The sequence below is a fragment of the Pelecanus crispus genome, chromosome 3 (assembly GCF_030463565.1).
Source record: "Pelecanus crispus isolate bPelCri1 chromosome 3, bPelCri1.pri, whole genome shotgun sequence".
In the NCBI taxonomy this organism is placed as follows: Eukaryota; Metazoa; Chordata; class Aves; order Pelecaniformes; family Pelecanidae; genus Pelecanus; species Pelecanus crispus.
The window spans coordinates 126058843-126079378 of NC_134645.1; the positions used below are offsets into that span (position 1 = coordinate 126058843).

The window sequence follows — 20536 nt, forward strand, 5'->3', positions numbered from 1 at the left end:
AAGGATCATTACGCTACCCCATCATCCTGCCGTATTTTCTCCAGTCTGGCCAAATCAACGGGGAGAAAACTTCTATATTCCTGTATCAACAGCTGGTATTGAGCTAATTAGTCCAGCCTCATTCATAAACCAGAAGACTTTTATGATTTGCTGCAGCTTTTGCATTGCATTTACTTCATGGAGTAATTTTCACAGATTGAAAAGAGTGTGATTTCCGTGTTCAGCATGTCGGAAAGGACCGGCTCTGGAGCTTGCAGAGGCTGATGTGAGGGAAGGTTTGCAATCCTAGAGGCTACGTCCTGGGAGCCAGAGGAGGATGGGGCCATTTCCCTGCTCCCAACTCCCATAAACATCCCAACCACATCCCAAATCCAGGCTGGAAGGACACGCTACCATCTCTACCTTGCTTTCTTGGAAGAAAAATATGAGACACAAAGGTGAGGGGGAATCACAGCCTGCTTCAGTCGGTCCCCTGACAGGTGGTTGGATTGTGTAGACCAGATCCAAGAGAAAGACCCATACATGACATCTGCTGAGTTTGACTCCTGCACATCTGGGAATATCTGAATATATTAAAAAATATAATAAATTTTGGAACTCCTCAGTGGGCCACAAAAGTATCATTGGCTTTGGCATGTCCCTGTTACTTTAACATCTCATGCACTGCCTCCTCCTCCTCCTCATTGCCTCTCACTAACCTCAAAGAACCTGTTTCGTTAAACACAGGTCTTCAGAGTTGTCCTCCAAGACCTTTCATTAGCATTAAAAAAATCTATCCTGAAAATATTACACTTTAATGCATCCAGCCCATCACTGAAATGAGTGCTGGACAGAAGTACAGGAAAAAAAAAATCTTTGACCTTTTCATACAACTTTCTTATTCTTTTCCAAGGACATGCCAACAAAATTCAAAGTTTAAAAATATAACTTAAATTTCAAGCAGCTTTGCGCTCTGCTAGCTTCAGATCATAGCCACACACACACATGCAAAGGGAGAGGTAGAGAAGCCAATGATCCCACCCCAGGAGCTCGCCAGCTCTCCAAGGAGAAGGTCCACGCACGCAGCTTCATAAGGAATTTAGCCAAATCTTACCTTCTCTCCTCCCCCAGCTGTCTCCCTTTGCTAGCCTTAAAGCTCATACGGCCGTTTGATCAGCTGGATCAACCTGTTGATCTCTCAGAAAACTAATCTTTTATTATTGGTGCTGGTTTTAGGGTTAATTCCCTAAACTCAGTGTTCTCGAGGGGGCAAACGCCGGGGCTGTGCAAAGGTGGGGTGGGCGCAGATCTGCCCTGTCAGCAGGGACCTGCGCTTGATCCACCTTAACCTAAAGAAGTTCACCCAAAAGTAGGATCGGTTTTCTCAGGGTGCCTTCTCATAAGGCCAGAAGAAAAGCTTTGGGTTTTTCTGGAGGGACCTTGAGCCAAAGGCCCCCCCCCCCCACCCAGTCGTAAGCGTTGCAGCACCTCCGTGGGATGCTGCGACCCGGACGGGGGGGATTTTCCCGCAGGGATCCCGCTGCTCGATCGAGCCCTACGCCACCACGCTCGGCAGCGCGGCGAGGAAAGCCAGAAATTCCCAGCCACATGCAAACGAGCCCGTGTATAAACCCAGCCCTGCCGTACCTCGGCACAGCCCCGCACCTAAGCCGCCGCAGGGTCCTCTGCAGCGCTTTTTTTTTGCGGGGGGGGATGGCTCCCTGCCAGAAACTCATTTTCCAGGCCCGGGGAAGAACTCTCCCAGAAAGATTGCCTCATCTGAGAACTAAGGCAAACTTTGGTCCCTCCCCTTCGGGGAGAGCCCGGCAGTCGGTGAGCCCGGCAGACAGACGTCCTCCGGCGGGAGCAGCCGCCTCTCGCCCGGCTCCGGAGGGCCGCGGGCGGCCAACGCGCCATTGCTCCTCCATCCCGCGCGACGGGAGCGGGACCAGGCCTGGGCACCGCGCACCAGGTACGCGGAGCGCCGGGTGCTCCTAAAAGGGGGGGAAGAGGTTCTGGGGAGGAGCGACGGCGGCGCGAGGAGGATTTTAAGGAGCTGGGTAGTTCCTGCGCAGCCCCTCGCGCGGCTTGGCAGCGCTCCCGCTCCCTGGCTTCAGCCTGCTCTTCCCAAAGCCTGTCCCCAATCCTCAAGGGCTTGCGATCTTCCGCCTCCTCCCTTCCAGCCCCCTCTCTGGCCCCAAATCCCAGCACGTCCCTGCGGAAGGGTGGGATTCGCTCCGGGGGAGCTGCAGGGGGGATATGGTGGACGTGCCCCTTCCCTGCTGCCTGTACGGCCAGCGCTCAGGGAAAAGGTGAACCAAGTTTTCCCGCGGGGAAGAGTAATCCATCTCCTGACACGGACGTGCCCAGCGTGGGGATGGGAAGCAGCAGTCCCAGGCTGCAGCAGGGGAAACTCAGACTAGATGGAAAGGGGAAAAAAAAAAAAAAAAAAAAAAAAAAAATCACAGCGAGGGTGATTAAACTCTGCTTCAGGCGTCCGGCACTGAGACTTGTGAAGCTGAGGCAGCCCCGTGCGTGCTCTGCTCTCGGCAGGGGTTTGCCCTGGGTGACTTTGACCTCCAGCAGTCCTTCCCGACTTAAATTCTAATGGCAGGCTGGGGGGGACCCAGAGCAGGAGGTTTTGGGTGCTCTGCCAGCACGGCATTCATCCCCCCCCAAACCCGGCACCTGCCAGGTGAACGCCTGCACGGGACCCTGCGCCCCACGTGCTGTTAGAGCCGGCGGGGAGAGAGGTGGCGGCTTTAGGATGTGCTTCCCCTCGGCGTGTTTTAAGCTCGATGAGCTGAGATATAGGTGACAAGGTGGCGGGCTGTAACAGGAGTCAGACGAAGCCGCCGGGAAAGCCTGCCTGCGCTTCACCCCATGACACAGCCGTGGGAGCCTCTCCCGCAGCAGCAGGTGCTGGCTCTCCGGGGTAGGAAGCGAGGGCGGCGATGCCCTCCGCACTTGCACTTACCAGCCCCGCTGACGTGATTTACAGCAGCCGAGAAGCTGCTGTGGCTGACTGCTGGGGACACGCGGGGTCCTCTAATGGGCAGCTCTAGCAGGAAACTGGAGAGGCTCCAATCTCCATCTCTGGCTGCGGTTAGTGGTTGGCCTCCCTTTTCTCTGCCTGCTGGAAGTGAAGCACTTCATCTCTTCAAAATCAGCCAGTATTGGGGGGAAGGGACCTTTTTGCAGGGGCATCGTGCTTGCAGAGAAGTGAGAGGGGACGTTCCCGCTGGGGGAGGTACGCTTGGATTTAGCCCTTGGATCCAGAAGCTCCACGGTTTATGGGAAGACTGAACCCAAGCGCCTCCTCCTGCTGACTCCAAAGCTGCTGCCTGCTGCTTCCACCCGACGTCCCCCCATCCCGAGCACACAGCACACAGGTTTTCCACCACCCAGGTCCTGCTTCAGGCCCAAACCAGCAAGCAAAGGGTGAGAAGATTTGCTTCAGTGCCTAAAACAGGGTATTTAAGAGCAGGGACCAGAACTGGGGCTCTCAGGTAAATGCTGTCACGTTTAGGGGTGCTTTTTTTCCGCTGACACAACGAATGTTGAAATGTTTTGGTTTCTGGGGTAGGGACTAAGGTGATGCCATGCCCCGAGGATGAGAAATGGCTCTGGTTCAATCTCCAGTGCCAAATCAGGCAGGGGACGTACTTAAAACAGATTACTGGGAGCTCAGGAAGGGGACAGTGACACCTCCATGCGATGGGGAATATCTCCCTGGCGAGTGCTACCCAGATGAGCGCGTGGAAGTGCCCCGAGCCGTGGCTGGGAGGCCCTGGTCTAAGCCAGGATACAGGAGCATCTCCCGAAAGGCTGGGAATCGCCCAGATCCACCTTTGCTTCTCTCAGCCTCCATTTCCCACCTTGAGAAGGGGGATGTACCGTCCTTCCCCAGCCTTGTGTGCCGTCTGCGCTCGCAGTGATGTGCTATCACTGAATTACTGAGCTCAGCATCACCTCTGCACTAAGCCACACCAAGATGTCGGATGGAAGCAGCCTTTAAAATGTGCAGTATGCTTGTTTACTGGAGAGAAAGCAGCTCAGATCAGTGGAAAAATACACATTTGCATTTCAGCCTCAGCCATTTACACCCTGCAACACAAAAGGAGTCAGTGTGAAGGACTCTGTCCTTCAGCTCCCCCGCATTCCCCAGGCTAAGCTCCCCTGCTTTGGCAGCCTTCAAATAAGGGACAAGTCAAGGTCAGGGGAAAAAAAGGGAAAAAAGGAAAAAAAAAAAAAAAAACCCAAACCATAGGCCCTGGTAAAACCTCCCCTACCACTGCCCACCATCCAAGTGAGAGCTCCTGCGTGGGAACTGCTCGCCATTTGCTCTGGGGGCCCTTGCACTGCCCAGACCCCCTGCAGCCCCTTCCTCCTCGCTGGAGAAGCTGGCACCTCTGCGGCCCCCAGCTGCTGGGACGGACACTTGCGGAGGCAGCGGAGATCAGGTTTTGGCAGGCGTGGGGACAGCTCGCCCCGACACCAGCACCACCATCCTCTGTCCTCCTCCACCAGTAACGTCCCACAAGCTTCACAGAGCTGCTGAGAAGCCTGAGGAACAGCAAACCCGCTTCAGGAGGTGTTGGGAAGCAGCACAGTGACGCCCACGGCCCCGTCCTGCTGCTCTCACGTGCATAAGCTCTCCTGCTGCAAATGCCCGGAGCGCTGGAGGGGAGAGTTTGCAGGACCTAGCCCAAAAACGCACAGTGCTGGATCGCCTCCTTGTGCCAGCTCACACAGACTCACAGAAGCCAGAGCCGATTTCTACTGACGTTGGATCCAGCCTTGGGAATTAAAAAAAGCCTCTGTGTTTATTGAAGAGCTGGGAAAGGCTGTCTGAGCTGCTTCCTGCGCCCTTTCAAGCCCCGGCCCCACCCGGGAACTGCCTGGCCACAGCACATCAGCTCTGGCAAACACGCTCAAACCCACAAACTAAAGGCACAAACACCATTAAACACGAGGAAGCCACCATCTGCCTGATTGCATTCACGAGCAAGAACGTGGGCGTGCGGCTGTCAGATGTAACTTCCATTTTCAGACGGAGATGACACCCTTCAAGTTTATCGCACTTGAAGTGGACCCAGCTCTTGTCCGAGGCACGCATGGACTCCAGCTGTTAAAAATTTAGGAGCGGGACACTCATCTCAGGTCTCAGCTACTGTATAACCATCAGGACTGCAGAATTCCAGACTTAAGACACACACAGACATATAAACACACAGCCTGATGCATTAAAAAAAACCTTTAAGATTTGGTTTTAACACTGCAGGAGGAGAGTGGGAGTGATGGACACTGTTATCCCACGCTATCTGTAGGGAAACCAACTCCCACCGCTTAATGTAACAGCCTGCAGGGTTCTGGGCTGTTTTTCTTCTGCTACAGATACTGGAGGTGCACAGATGAATGATGAAAAGTTGGCTTAGGACAAAAAGAACAGGCTGATGATGTAAACTACAGAGGCTAACTGGCTGGAGGTTCAAGACTTCCTTTTCTGCTGCTCCTTCAAAGGCTGGACAACCTGGACAGAGCAGCAGTTTAGCATCCGAGTAGTAAAATGCCCTGCACAGGGCATGTCACTGTGCTGTTATTTAAATTCCCCCAAAAGAGTAAAGCAGAGCAAATGCAGCATTTTTACTTGCACCTGAATTAAGCACCTTCTGAGTTCCCAAGAAATAACAACATTGTTCTAGATGAAAGCTGGAAAGGTGTTCAAGAAAAGTCACGTTCCAGGTTAAAACGTCTTTTCAGTTTGTATTTCTTACCATAAGCAAAGCGCATGCCCCAAGAAAAAGGGTTTTAAGGTGTTACAGGTGACGCTTTACTGAAAGAAATTCAAGTATAAACAGGAGTAGTTCATAGGATAAGCAAGGGGGTTACCCCACCTCTTCTGTGCCCTTTTCTTAATACCTAATATTGCTTTAAAAGTTAATGCCCTGCTTTAATGCATTTGGTTTATGAGACTGGTAGGAATTTTAACATTTAGTTTGCATTTTAAGAAACAGCCATAATATTTGATGAGTTTCCGGTCCTGATTCAATAACCTCAGAACACCCCTCATGTAAACACCCTGCCTGTTCCAAAAAGCCACACTAAAGCATCCAGACCCAGAGTGGCAGCTGCAGCTGAATTCCAGCCCTTTGGACTTGGGATGGGCAGTTACAGCTCTCCTCCTAAACGTACTGCCAAATCCTTTCGTAGTCCTGGGCAAGGGAAAAAAAAGCATTTTTAGCAAAAACACTTTGCAATTCAGTAATAGCCTTGTAGCTATCAAAAAAAAGAAAAAAAAGTTGCATAAAAACATTACATAAAAGAAGTTACATAAAAAAATAGGTCTGCAAGATGACAAACAGGGCTTACTGGAATATTTAAAAATCAGAAGAAACTCTCAGAGAAACTGCATCGTAAAATAGCACACACGTTTCTTTAGCAACTTAGAAAAACTGTTTTATTTTTGCTTCTCTGCTCTTTAATTCAAAAGGGAATAAAGTTCCCAAAAGCTCCAGAAGGCCTGAGGCTCCCCTCAGGTACCAATTTTTCTTCGGCTTATGCGCTAAATGCATAAATTCCCCCCAGATTTGCAGTTATGGTCAGGACAGCTTTCGCTCCTACGCCTCCCCAGTTAGATCCTGCTCCGTAAATGATGCCTAATCGTCAGCTGGAGCCCCACGCAGCGAAGATACTGAACTCAGAGCACCAAACGTCCCTTTACGACTTCACATGAGAATAAAGCTGGCTTTTTTTTTTTTTCCTTTATTTTTTTAATGCCGTTTTTGGCTAAAACTTTAAAGTTCCAGAAATACAGTACTTGGCCTCCTTGTTTACCGCTGACCCCAGACAACCCCTGCATTTCCCCACATACACGCTCCTTGGTATCAAGGGAAAACCCTTCCAGAAGCAGCTCCTCCAGTTACCGCGCGCCAGGAGGCACCGGCTGGGAAACGGCTGAGAAAAGCAGCAGCAAAGCTGCCAAACGCAGTCCTAAAAGAGCCGCTCGGCCAGGCTTAACAGCCCTTCCAGCAGCTGTCATTAGCAGCCACGTGCTTAAATCCGACCGCGTCCTCCGCGGCGACCAGGCAGAGGCCTCTCGAAGCACCGCCGCTTTACGGGACGCAAGCGTGATGGCGCTGGGCTACGGGATGCTTCCTCGGAGCGACGGGCGGGGAAGGGAAGTTTCTCCGTGCGGATGAACGGCGCCGTTAGCTGTGAAGGGGAGCTAGGAGCGGAGCAAGGCGCTGGTAGAAGCAGGAACGTCTCCTCCTCGCTCCTCCTTCAGGTGTGTCCTGGGGGGGGACGTATCTGATGGCGGCATGGCTGTGGGTTTCCTGGTGCGTGGTTTTCCTGGTGCGTGGCTGGTTTTCCCAGTGCGTGGCTGGTTTTCCTCCTTCAGGTGTGTCCTGGGGGGGGACACACACGTATCTGATGGCGGCATGGCTGTGGGTTTCCTGGTGCGTGGCTGGTTTTCCCAGTGCGTGGCTGGTTTTCCTCCTTCAGGTGTGTCCTGGGGGGGGGACACACACGTATCTGATGGCGGCATGGCTGTGGGTTTCCTGGTGCGTGGCTGGTTTTCCCGGTGCGTGGCTGGTTTTCCTCCTTCAGGTGTGTCCTGGGGGGGGGGGGGGGGGGGGACACACGTATCTGATGGCGGCATGGCTGTGGTTTTCCTGGTGCGTGGCTGGTTTTCCCGGTGCGTGGCTGGTTTTCCTCCTTCAGGTGTGTCCTGGGGGGGGGGGGGGGGGGGGGAACACACGTATCTGATGGCGGCATGGCTGTGGGTTTCCTGGTGCGTGGCTGGTTTTCCCGGTGCGTGGCCGGGTTTCCCGGTGCGCGCTCCGCGGCGGCGAAGCGGGCGGCAGCGGCGGGCAGGCGGCGCATCCCTAGGCGGCCAGGTCGAAGTCGTCGCGCTCCTGGTTGTAGTCGAGCACCTTCTGCCGCAGGCGGGAGGCGTCCACCCAGGTGATGAAGTCCTCCATGGCGCGGGGCACCAGGAGCGCGGGGTCGGTCACCACCTCGGGCCCGACGCGGACGTGGCCCTGCTCCACGAAGGCGACGGCGTGGCGCAGGTTCTGGGCCATGCGCAGCTTCACCAGCAGGCAGGGCAGGCGGCGGCGGCAGAAGGCGGCGGCCGAGAGGCTCTCGCAGGCGGCCAGCGAGCGCCGGCAGCTCACCAGCCCCAGCCCGTGGAGCTTCTCCAGCAGCGCGGCGGCGCAGCGGGCGCGGAAGGCGGCGCTGGCCGGGCCCAGGTCGCGGAGGCGGCGGGCCAGGCCGCGGACGGCGCGGGCCAGCGCCTTGTAGCGCACGTAGTCCTCCCGCCGGCCCAGCCGGTAGCGCCGCAGCGCCCTCACCTCGGCCAGGCTCCCCGCCTCCCAGCTCACCAGCTCCAGCCGCCGCAGCAGCTTCTGCTCGTGGTACTTCAGCTTCCGCACCATCTTGGCCCCGCCGCCCGCTGCCCGCCGCCCGCCGCCACGGCCCCTTCCGGGGAGGGGCGGCCGCGCTCCGCCCCGCCCCGCCGCCGCTTCCCCGGCCTGGGGGGCCGGAGTCCCCGCCCCGGCGCGGCTGCCGGGCCCGGCTGCGGGGGGAGAGGGCCCGCCGAGCTTCGCTGGGCATGGCCCCGGGCCTCCGCCTCGCCGCGCCGGGGCTGCGGGCGGGAGGGGAGGAGGCGGCCCGGCCCGGCGGCCGCGGCGAGGGCCCGGGGGTGCGGGCCACGTAGCCTGGGATGCGGCCGCCGCCCCGCGCTCTGCTCATCCCCCGGCGGGCCTGGCGCCGAGCTGTCAGCCCAGGTAGGGGCCGGGGCCGCTCGGGCCCTGCCAGCGGCCTCCCCGGCGCGGGCGGCCCTTCCTTCTCCCTCCAGCCATCAAACCCAGGCTTCGTCGTTCCTCTCGGGAAAATGGCTGCAGCGTTGGTTTCCTCCGTGCCATCCTTCTCCCCTGCATGCGTGGGCCGGTTTTGTTTACGGAGGAGCTGCACAACCTTCCCTCCCTGCCGCCCCTACGAGGAGGAGCGGCTCTAGGTCGTAGCCCGGCGCAGGGGGGACTGCCTTCACATCGAAACTCCCTGCTCTTGGCCTTGCGCGTCCCTGCCCGTGCCCGAGAAGCGAGACTGCTGCTGCCCTGCACCCCAGCACCTCGATCTCCCGGTGCCACCACAGCATCCCCAGCTAACCTTTCCTCCCCGCCTTTCTTTTCAGTGCTCGCTGTTGTCTGATCCTTGGGATCCTGCTCCGAGGAAATTCCCCAATAGCACAGGTGAGGTTGGTGACCCGGGATTTCAGATCTCTGATTCTCATAAGCAGATTCTTCTATCAGCTTGACCTTGAATTTCCTACTCCTTGGTCTTCAACGCGCTGAATTTTTTCCAGGGCAGGTGATCTGGTTACGCAGGCCATGGTGGTCTCTTGATTTGCTTTGTGTTTTTCCCCAGGTTCGTCGGTGAAGGCACCAATGGAAATGGGGAGCAGCAGCACTGAGAAGTTTTATAGGATCCCCAAAGGAAAGGGACCGCACTCGGTTGGATGTACAGACCTGATGACAGAAGATGCAGTGGAGGTAAAGTTCTTGGTTCTTCCTCCTTGGGATTTAAGCCACAACATTAGTGAAACAACTTGCTGTAGTTTTACAGATGAATCAAACAGAAGCTCTTGTCTGTGTGCAGGGATGCTCCGTGGCTGACACTCACAGCTGAGCTTTCTATCCTCTCCGTCCCAGTGTAGGATGTGTACTGGGCACAGTTCAGGAAATATCGGGGGTCTCCAGGAACTGGTTCAATTTACCAGATGGATGTAACCTGCAAGTCTTCCCCATGGCTACTTCCTCCTAATATCCTTACCTTCCCGATTCCCCGCTGCAAGACACTGCAGAGAAACACTGTCCCCCTGGGACCCACGGGGTTCCTCCCATCCACCCCGCAGCTCCCTTCTGCGTTGGGCTCCTGGGGAGACTCCATATGCGGTATCCGAGACTGTAGCTGTTCTCATCACCAAGATGATGGGGTGATGAGGATATGTAATGTTTCAGTTGGAGGGTAAAGCATGAGATGTCTTCTTGAAATTTTATCTATCTGAAAAAGAACAGGATGTCTATTTTGCAAGTGGTTAGTACAGAGAAAAGCCATGATAAGAAGATGGGTGCAGTAAATAGCCAGCTGATGAGCTCGCTTATGGGTTTCCATTTCAAATCCTCTTGCTTTTTAATTTTCCTATGAGAATACGCCTGCATTTACACTGTGGTTTTGCCCCTCAGACTAGCCAGGTACAGTGGAACTTGTGATCGGTTTGTACTGATTATTCATATGTTTTCCTTTACTCTACTGAGCTTACTGTGTATTAGCACAAAGAAGTGATTAGTTTCTCTTTCCAAACAGCCCATGTGTTTTTCTTAGATAAGCAATCTGTATAATTACAGTTCTCTCAGGCATAGACAATGAACGTCTTTCCTTTTCTGGTAAGCAGTTAGTCACCTGGGGAGGTTCACTGTGGCTGGGATCAAATTAATATCATTGGCAGTATGAATGAAGGTTTGATGATTTCTTCCTTAATGGCCTTTGTGTCAAAGGTTCTTTGAAATTTGATGAGGAAATAGAAACGAGCTTTATTAAACAAGCTTTTGGCACATGTTGTGTATGAAACTGATAAATTAGTGTTCAAGAAACCAGACTTTATTGCAAAGCTTGTCTTCTTTTTGGCCCTAGATATAATTTGTTAAAAGCGCAGTTAGAGCAAGACAGTGAATTTGAATAGTGTGTTGCAAATCCCCTTGCATACCAGGAAGTAAGAATGCAAATTACACACAGTTCATCATCTGCCAGGAGATCTGCTTTAAGGTGTGCCATTGGTACATTGCTGCGGTCTGCGTAGGAAAAATACTGGCAAGGGGGGCATGGAGGGTCCGCGTGAATATGGAAAGCTTGGGTGGTTTCCTGGAAGACCTGGAGTGCAGAGAGTAAGAGAAGATTCAAACTGGTGGTAAGAAATGGAGGCAGATCAAACACAGGTTAACAAAATCGTGTTTAGAAAGATGGACCACTACAGACTTGTAAACACCTTGATGAGGAGGGAGAACTCCTTTGCTGTGCAGCTGCCCGAGGGCTTCACTGGCAGCCAGGTTATCCAGGAACACTGTAGCCACGTTGAGACCCTGCCCCTCACTCTACCCACAGCTCTGCTGGACCACACTTCCAGAAATTAGTCTCAGGGTAAAATTCGTCTTGCTAACCCAATGGAAAAATATACTTCTAGGAGGGTCCTTTCCTCCCCCCGCCAAGTTTAGCAAGCTGAATTGCGTCAGTAACAGATCCGTGAGATTCACTGGTGCAAAGAAAGCCATGCCAGCTCCTAGCTGGAAGGGTGAAGGGGACACAATCACCCCTGTTAAACTGATCAAACTGCGTCATCGTACCATTCCCCAAAGGGAGGCGTAGTGAGGAACACAGAAGAAAAGATCCAGCAAGATGCAGAAATAAATAGAGCAAATGGGTAGTGAGTGTTTGTAATGATTAACTTAATTAAATGGAGCATTTTGAATTAGCCATGGGCTAACCTAGAGAAGGTGCTGTGTATCCCTACCTGGATGCCAGCTGTCACGCTACTTTAAATTCATTGCGGGGACAAAAAGACAGTGGCATAGGGTTGACATCAAAGCCTGTGGAGGATAATAATTTTCTCATGAGATTCTCTTAATTCTCTTGAGCTGTCATTCTTGCATCTGAAGCCCTTGACATAAATGTTTTTATCTTCCTTTTTCTCCACCATATATAAATAAGTATCAATCTTCCTGGTTTTTTTTTTTCCTCCTGACCCCAGGGCAGCTTCTTGCGCCTGTATTATCCATCATGCGATGCGACAGATAATGAAGAGGCACTGTGGATTCCAGATAAAGAGTACTATCAGGGACTCTCTGACTTCCTTAACCTGTACCGAGTTGTAGGAGAAAGGCTTTTCCAGTACTATGTTGGTAAGACTGGTTTTGGTTTTATTCCTTGACTAGTGCAAGGGCATGAGCTCTCTGTGCAGGTCGTTGCCTCGCTGCTCTGTGAGCAGTGTGTTGTTGCTGCAGGACTAAACAATAGTTTCTCCTGAGGAAGCGTGTGTGTTTGGGAAGGGTTTGTGTAGCGATGCTCAGTGCTGAATGTGATCCAGTTCTCGGGCAGACCTGCAGCCCCCGATTGCTATGAACAGGAATGTCTGGGCAATTTGCTCTAGGAAGAGCTTGGGTAAGCTGCACCTATGTGTTGGGATTTAAATTCCACAAGGAAAGGTGCACATATACAAAGGTCAGATAGATAACTAAGGTCTGAATACCAACAAGACTTGGATGCCTTACTATTCTTGAAAATCAGTTCTTCTAGGGTTTAAGAGGCCTTGTGCTAGGCTGTGGATGGGAAGAGGAGAAGGAAATTATCTTCTGCCAAGTATAAAGTATTTTCAGAGTCAGATCCTTCTTTGTCTTCTGCTTTTTAAGGATGAGATTTGGTACCTTATCTTCAGATGACCACTCTGAAATCAGTGGTCACCAGACTCTTGGGATCTCTCCCACAAGAACAGATGCTTTCTCTCATTTCAGTAATAATGACATATGCTTTGATTTTCATCTAGGTTCAGTGACCTGTCCTGCAAAGTCAAATGCTGCTTTTAAGCTGGGAGAAAAATACCCACTCCTCGTTTTTTCCCATGGACTTGGAGCTTTTCGGTAATTCTGCAGTTTGTTGACAAACTGTTTTTGTTGTTTATGGAGATGGCAGTCTACAAGGATGGTTTTGAACAGATTTTCAGTAGGGGGGTGAGATCCCCGTGGAGTTGAAACAGATTTGAAGAACAGGCTGCTTTCTGTGTATCAGTATGCCTCCACTAAAATCAACAGCAGTAAATAAAAGCAGGGTTGATGTATTTATCTGTGTTTTCCTTTTGTATTTTAGGGGTGAAGGTATTTACCGATCCAGAAGCATGTTGCAAAGATTAGCTAGTTGATTTTTGGACAGCTCTTTGAAAATGCAAAGTGTCATGTGTGCTACTGTTTTAAAATTATTAGCATTTTTTGTCCTGAATAGATAGTAAAACAGTAACAAGGTTTTGTGAACAGGCTTTGGTGACTGGCATACAAAATCCTTTACTGGCTAGCAAATTCAAACAGAAGAAATACTGAATGGGGGCTAGGCGCATATGTAGTGTGGTCAACATTTAAAGAGCAGTGTAATTGAAATGATTATGTATGCACGTGTCTCACCAGAGTGTGGTTTTGATTGCAGGACTATCTATTCCGCTATTTGCATAGAGATGGCTTCCCAGGGCTTTATAGTGGCTGCTGTGGAGCACAGGTGCGTATGCTGCACGTTTTCGAGTTCTGATGGAAAGAAACTTTTATTTTATTATAGAATTTTATTTATTGTAAAGAAGAACTTAAGACTTTTTTAAAAAGAAAAAGTAACATCTTCTTCAGCCCTGCCCCCACCCCCTGTGCCTCTAGCTCAACTCTTATCTAAGCAAAGGGAATTTGCTTAGATAAGCCCTTGAATGAGAAGTTGCAGCATAGATATCATACGTCTTTCTTCAGGCATGCTATTTTGATCTCTCTTATTGTTAGAACCTGGAGAATATAAAGGAGGTGGGAGTTTTGGTGGGGTTATTGCATTATTTAGAAAGTCTGTCTACACTCAGTTGTGATTGCAGCAGCACTGGTTGGTAGCTGGATCTCTTGAGATAAGTGAAATCTAAAACTGCTGCTAACCTCATCTCAAACCAAATGGAATACATCCCCAGAAATAACCTTTTGTTGGTATTACAGAGATGAATCTGCTTCAGCAACGTATTATTGCAAAAAAAAGTCCATTTCCGAACCACAGGAAGAGTCTACATCAAACATGGAGAAGGAGTGGATCTACTACAGGAAATTAAAAACTGGCGAGGAAGAGCGCTGTTTGCGCCATAAGCAGGTACTCATCCTCGGTCTGTGCCTTAGGAAGTGAGGCAGGAGTGGTGTGTTTAGGACTAACGAGCAGACTCTCCCTTTGGCCATGTCTGCAGTCTTCTGCCATCACTCAGGGAATATATAAAAACTCATCAAGTCCTATGTTCCTGAAGATGGGAAAGCCAAAACCAGCTTTCTTCAGAGCATAAACTACTTCCTCAACAAAGCTTTCTCATGAAGTTGCACTGTCAAGCTTAGTCAGCTGTTTCTCCTCTGGTTCCAGTCAACTTTCTGTTTCTTCTCTCTGTCTTCACGCTTTTGCTGCTCAGCCCAGTCTTTAAGTGACACAGAGTTGAATTCAAATGTTTGTGTGGCCTTAGGCTTATTTCAGCTTTTGTTTGCTGTTGGATAGCAAGATTAATCATGGCTGCTCTAAGGGGGATGTTTGCTTCATCACCTTCAACAGACTTTAATGTGGTTTATAGCAATGTAAACAAGGCAGACTTCTGATTATAAGCAGCATCCATGCTAGGTATGCTATGGCCATACTGATGAGCTCCTCCAAGCATAGACTTGACCTTTAAAATATGAGAGTGTTTTCTTCCAGCTAATGCAAACTCAGCCAGGGAGGTGTTTCCCTTTATCTCCCTGGGCCATACAGACAGCAGTACAAGTGTCATTTCCTGTGTGGATACAACATCCTACTTACAAGTCTGTCGTGGTTTAGCCCCAGCCAGCAACTAAGCACCACGCAGCCGCTCGCTCACTCCCCCTACCCCGATGGGATGGGGGAGAGAATTGGAGGAGTAAGAGTGAGAAACACTCCTGGGTTGAGATAACAACAGTTTAATCATTGAAATAAAGTAAAACAGTAATAATAATAATAACAACAATATAATAATGATAATAGTAATAATAATATACAAAGCAAGTGATGCACAATGCAATTGCTCACCACACACCGACCGATACCCAGCCAGTTCCCGAGCAGCGATCGCTGCTCCCCAGCCAACTCTCCCCAGTTTCTATACTGAGCATGACACCGTATGGTATGGAATAGCCCTTTGGGCAGGTTGGGTCACCTGTCCTGGCTGTGACCCCTCCCAGCTTCTTCTGCACCTGGCAGAGCATGGGAAGCTGAAAAGTCCTTGACTAGCATAAGCAGTACTTAGCAACAACTAAACCGTCAGTGTGTTATCAACATTCTTCTCCTACTAAATCCAAACCACAGCACTGTGCCCACTACCAGGAAGAAAATTAACTCTATCCCAGCCGAAACCAGGACAGAGTCTAAACAGATAATGCTTGCAAATAACCTCCAGAAGCTGTTGCCTGCAAATTTCACTAGTAGAGAAGTCAGGAAACAGAGATTTATTTGAAATTCAGTGACGCACAGACATCTTGCTGGCTGCCTACACACTGCGGTTCCCAAGGACACTACTGTTCTTTGGTTCTTTTTGAAGCTTTTTACTGACGTATCAAAGTCAAAAACACTTCTTGCTCTGAATGATGAAAACCTTTATTTGCAAATGCTTTACTACAGTTTTCAAGAATGTACATATACATAAAACAGAATGGTCTTCTTGGCTGTTTCTTATTTTGGGTTTATCCAGTGTAAAGACAGTTTCAAAGCTACTGTGCAGATGGGGCAAGTGATGTAATGATATTTGCTCATCAAAGTGAGCATGAGGAGGAGCAGCGAGTCAGCCTTCCTTGTAGTTGTGTAACTTAAGCCTTTGCACATCCCAAGAACCCCTTCTCCGAGTAGTGACAGGACGAAAGAGTTGAAGGTCTTTGGCGCATGTTACAGGGAAAAAATTCCTCTGTGTGCAGAGGATTTATGCAAAAGCTTCAGTTCTTTGGACCTCCAAAAGTCAGTTTGGTTGTTGGTCAGACCTCATCAGAGTTCCGTTTTACAGATCCATTCTGCAGTTCAGAATAGTCATTACCGTACCAGACACTTAGCGGGAAAAAAAAATGAGACTGTGTCTTGTGTCCAAAGGGCTGGCAAGCCTAGCAGTTGTCTGGTAATTCCTTCCACTGCTCTGCCCCAACTTCTCTTTCTCCCCAGGTGCAGCAAAGAGCGCAGGAGTGTATCAAAGCTCTCAACCTCATTCTTAAAATCAATTCAGGAGAGGAAGTAATGAATGTACTAAATTCAGACTTTGACTGGAATAGCCTAAAGGTGAGTGGAAGGTGGTGACTGCATTTTGTTAAATGCCTAAATATGTTTCTGGTGTCCCTCTTCCATTTCTAAACTGGTTCATAAACTATTCTGAAGATTGCACTGCAGATCTATGAACATATTCTCAGGTCATCCCACGCTGGATAGATAGTAATGGAGCTGAAATGATGCTCTTCCTACTTCAATAGGATCTATTGCCTAAAAAATTATTCCCTTCTTTTAAAAAAAAAAAAAAGTTTGGGAAAGAAAGTCTCTTACAGCACCTGGATTTTTTTGACAGGATTCTGTTGATACTAGCAGAATAGCTGTGATGGGACACTCTTTTGGTGGTGCTACAGTTATTGAGAGTCTCAGCAAAGAAAGAAGATTCAGGTAAGTGTGCAAAACAAGGCAAGAGACATTTGGCACTTGAGAGGTCTGGAGCAGGGAACCTTACCCAAGATCCCCCAACTATTAATTCACTCTTGAAGAAAAGTGTTGTTTGGCACATCTTGTTTTCTCAAGTCATGTTTCTTTCAACTGTGGGGACGTGGTGGAGCATAGTAGCTGTATCATATTATATCACGATACTGTGGGACCCTGCAGAAGCTCCTGTGCCCAGCTGCACCTGGCAATGGAGACCAACAAATGCAATAATGGATTAATTCTCTTCCCCCAGGGTAGAAAGAATTTTGAAACAAGATGATTCATTAACGTGTTTACTTGTTCAGTGTCATAGAGGGTTTCTTTGCTGTGTCTCCTGCAAATCAAAACATGCTGAGAACTTCCATACAAAGCTTGCTGCTTCTGTGACCATATCCAGTTGTTTTTGACAGGTGTGGCATTGCCCTCGATGCATGGATGCTTCCAGTAGGTGATGACATTTACCAAAACAGTGTCCAGCAACCGCTGCTTTTTATCAACTCTGAAAAATTCCAGTGGGCTGATAATATCTTAAAGATGAAGCAGCTCAGCTCCAATGACACAAACAAGAAAATGATCACTATCAAGTAAGTGTCCAGGATCCATCAATTCCGTGGTTGAAGATGAATCTTTACTCTCTTGTTGGGGCTATTCAATTACATGTAACTGCAGAAAGACGGTCAGTCACTACTTGCTCATGGCCCAGGTTTTCACTGCGTGTTTAAATTAGACAGTGGAGACAGAGACCTCTCTCAAAGCAGCCAGTAACCCTAAGTTTAAGATACTCCAAGGTGTGCATTCCTGCCTGGGGGCATGAGTTTCGCTCTGGGCCTCATGCATCGTCTGTGTTTGAACACTTTAAATAGCCTTGTGTGTGCAGTTACGCACTCACCTAGCAAAAGCGCTGCGTGCAGGGGAGTGGATGGCTCTATAATTCACCTTTTACTCAGAGCAGAGAGACAACTTGAAGTTTTGCCAAGCCTACTCTTTATTGCCGTTGCAATGATAGTGACTTACAGTAAGCACATATAAAACTTCCTCCCTTCTGTGGTTAGGACAGAATTTACTGCTAATCTTGTGTGCTTGTGAGATGAACCCATTTCATCTTCTGCTAAAGACGACAGTGTAAGATATGTGACTGTCTTTGAAGAAGTCTGTGCAACCCCTGGCATCTTTTAATCAGACAACTGCATTCTTACAAGCCTGTTGATCACTGTTTTGTCTGCAGGGGGTCAGTACATCAGAGCTTTCCTGACTTTACCTTTGTGAGTGGAGAAATCATTGGAAGATTTTTCAAATTAAAAGGAGAAATAGATCCAAATGAAGCTATTGATATAAGCAATCATGCTTCATTGGCCTTCCTGCAGAAACATTTGAGTAAGTATCTGTTTACTTCGAAGTATGAAGTTAAATTAATACTTAATTCCTATGAAGCTCTTCATATAACTGTTCTGTTTAGAACAAGATCAAAAGTAAGTGTGTCAGAAAAGTTTAAGTAGAAAAAACAGTCAGACTTTTTCTAGAGGTTTGTTAGTTCCTTTTGTAATCTAAGCAATTCAGAGGAGGAACATTGCAGTTTTGTTCTAATACATAAAAACCTGGAGTGTCATTTTTCCTTCCTTAAAACATCATGCCTCCCCTACTTTGCCAAGTTGATTCATCTGTTCTATAATTTAATTTTTCAGTGTAGTTTTACAAAAAGCTGACTACTTAATTCATTACCACTTGGGTTTTCTTTCCCTCATTTTATAGGTCTTAAGAAAGATTTTGATAAGTGGGATTCTCTTGTGGATGGCATAGGACCCAATGTTATTCCTGGTACCAATATTGACTTGTCTCCAGCTGAACCTGAATAAGGAATACAAAGAAGTACTGAAAATGCCACGGACATCAGGACACTAATGTTGGCCAGACGTTGCTCAGACATGTGATAGCATTGGCCACCTACACAGCTTTTGGGGTGTGAAACAATAAAAACATAAGGCATTAGGTTACATTATCATGAAAATGTAGAGGAGTTTTAGTTCAAATGAGTTAGTGGGATTTTCTGAAATACAGGGTAACTTCTGCTTTATAGGCAGCTGGGGGAAAATCACCCGATGGTAATTTAGACACTTTCTGGTTTTGACTTAGAATCAAGTGTGCAGAGAGAGCGAGCTTAAGCTCCAAGGAATTCAACTAAAGTTCTGCTTACCAAGCTTTAAGTCAGTTTGCATCCAGCAAGCCTTTTTTGCAGTGTAAGAAAAAAAAAAATCTTTGTTATTAAACTACTTAGTATTTCAGCTGTGCTCTGACAACAGTTCAGAGTTGGAGCAGGCTTTTGCTCCTTCTAGTCAGAGAGGTGCCAGTGAAAAAGGGTCTTCAAAACTGTCTTATTTTAATGAGTCACAGTAAAAGCTACAGGAAATAGTTTTAAGGTAAGAGCAGAGAAAGGTGTTTGAACATACACAGGACTTCTCATATGAACTTAATCCACTTATATTTAAGATCTGTGTTTACTGCCATACTCGGAAGATGTTTCCATTCCAAAAGCTGCTGAAATGGTCGCTCTTGTTGTAGCAACTGTAATTCCGCTTAGGCAAAGCTCCAAGCAATGCCTCTTGTTAATCTCTGTATTACCACTGTCACTCAGTCATACTGTTGTAGGTGAAATTACAGAAGAGATGTGTCACTTCTACTGCTTCCTTACAAAGGATTATGTAAGCATTGCTTGATCATCTTCATGTCTGTCATGGTTGTAACACTCTCCAGACACTCGTCTTTGTCCAGGTACTAGCACCGCTGTCTGTATCTGCCAGTAGAAGCAGCTATGTGGTTGGCTAAAGAAGGCTCTGACTTTCAGCACAAAACTCTTTGAAGCTGCCACATGGACGGGTGAATTCTAAATGAATAAGCCTTGCAAAAGGGGGACTACTTCTAACGGTAGCCTAATATACTGGGTTTGCATGGCAAGCTTTTGCGGGGGGAGGGGGAGGCTACAGGGGTGGCTTCTGTAAGAAGCTGCTAGAAGCTTCCCCCATGTCCGACAGAGCCAATGCCAGCCGACTCCAAGATGGACCTGCTGCTGGCTAAGGCCAAGCCCATCAGCAATGGTGGCAGCGCCTCTGGGACAACACAGTTAAGAAGGGGGAAAAAAAACCCCAAAACCACTGGGACACAAATCACAGCTGGAGTGAGAACATGTGAGAGGAAGGGCTCTGCAGCCCCCCATGTCAGTGCAGAAGGAGGGCAGGAGGTGCTCCAGGCACGGAGCAGAGATTCCCCTGCAGCCCTGGTGCAGCCCCTGGCGAGGCAGCTGTGCCCCTGCACCCATGGGGGCCCATGGGGGAGCAGAGATCCCCCTGCACCCGGGGAGGAGCCCACGCCGGAGCAGGGGATGTGCCCCAAGGAGGCTGGGACCCCGTGGGAAGCCCACGCTGGAGCAGGCTCCTGGCAGGAGCTGTGGCCCCATGGAGAGGAGCCCAGGCTGGAGCAGGGTTGCTGGCAGGAATTGGGACCCCGTGGGGGACCCACGCTGGAGCAGGCTGCTCCTGAGGGGCTGCACCCCGTGGGAGGGACCCACGCTGGAGCAGTTCATGAAGAGCTGCAGCCCCTGGGAAGGACTCATGTTGGAGCAGTTCATGGAGGACTGTCTGCCGTGGGAGGGACCCCACGCTGGAGCAGGGGAGGAGTGTGAGGAGTCCTCCCCTGAGGAGGAAGGAGCAGCAGAGATGATGCGTGATGAACCGACCACAACCCCCATGCCCTGTGCCCCTGCACTGCAGGGGGAGAAATTGGGAGTGTAGAGAAACTGGGAGTGAAATTGAGCCCAGGAAGAAGGGGGAGGTGTTTTAAGATTTGGGTTTATTTCTCATTATCCTACTCTGATTTGACTGGTAATAAATTAAACTGATTTTCCCAAGTTGAGTCTGTTTTGCCCATGACGGTAATTGCTGAGTGATCTCTTCCTGTTCTTATCCCGACCCATGAGCTTTTTCCTTGTATTTTCTCTCCCTGCCCAGCTGAGGAATGGAGTGATAGAGCTGCTTTGGTGGGCACCTGGTGTCCAGCCAGGGTCAAC

The 20536-nt window shown here is 49.5% G+C and overlaps 2 protein-coding genes across 3 annotated transcripts; one reads left to right on the plus strand and one right to left on the minus strand.

Moving 5' to 3' along the window:
* Window positions 1–1692: 1692 nt before the first annotated feature.
* On the plus strand, window positions 1693–19409 carry PLA2G7 (phospholipase A2 group VII). 2 transcript variants are annotated; one of them, XM_075706945.1, is made up of 12 exons: window positions 8744–8771; window positions 9179–9236; window positions 9412–9536; window positions 11789–11939; window positions 12581–12674; window positions 13231–13299; window positions 13767–13914; window positions 15961–16074; window positions 16355–16446; window positions 16890–17063; window positions 17705–17853; window positions 18229–19409. In XM_075706945.1, the coding sequence occupies exons 3-12, from the start codon at window positions 9432–9434 to the stop codon at window positions 18330–18332; spliced, it is 1200 nt and encodes a 399-aa protein (XP_075563060.1). In that variant the 5' UTR covers window positions 8744–8771; window positions 9179–9236; window positions 9412–9431; the 3' UTR covers window positions 18333–19409. The 2 variants fall into 2 exon arrangements, with proteins under 2 accessions (XP_075563059.1, XP_075563060.1); XM_075706944.1 differs by lacking the exons at window positions 8744–8771; window positions 9179–9236 and adding an exon at window positions 1693–1951.
* IMP3 (IMP U3 small nucleolar ribonucleoprotein 3) lies at window positions 7869–8420 on the minus strand. The gene has a single exon (XM_075706946.1). The coding sequence runs from the start codon at window positions 8418–8420 to the stop codon at window positions 7869–7871; it is 552 nt and encodes a 183-aa protein (XP_075563061.1).
* Window positions 19410–20536: the final 1127 nt, after the last annotated feature.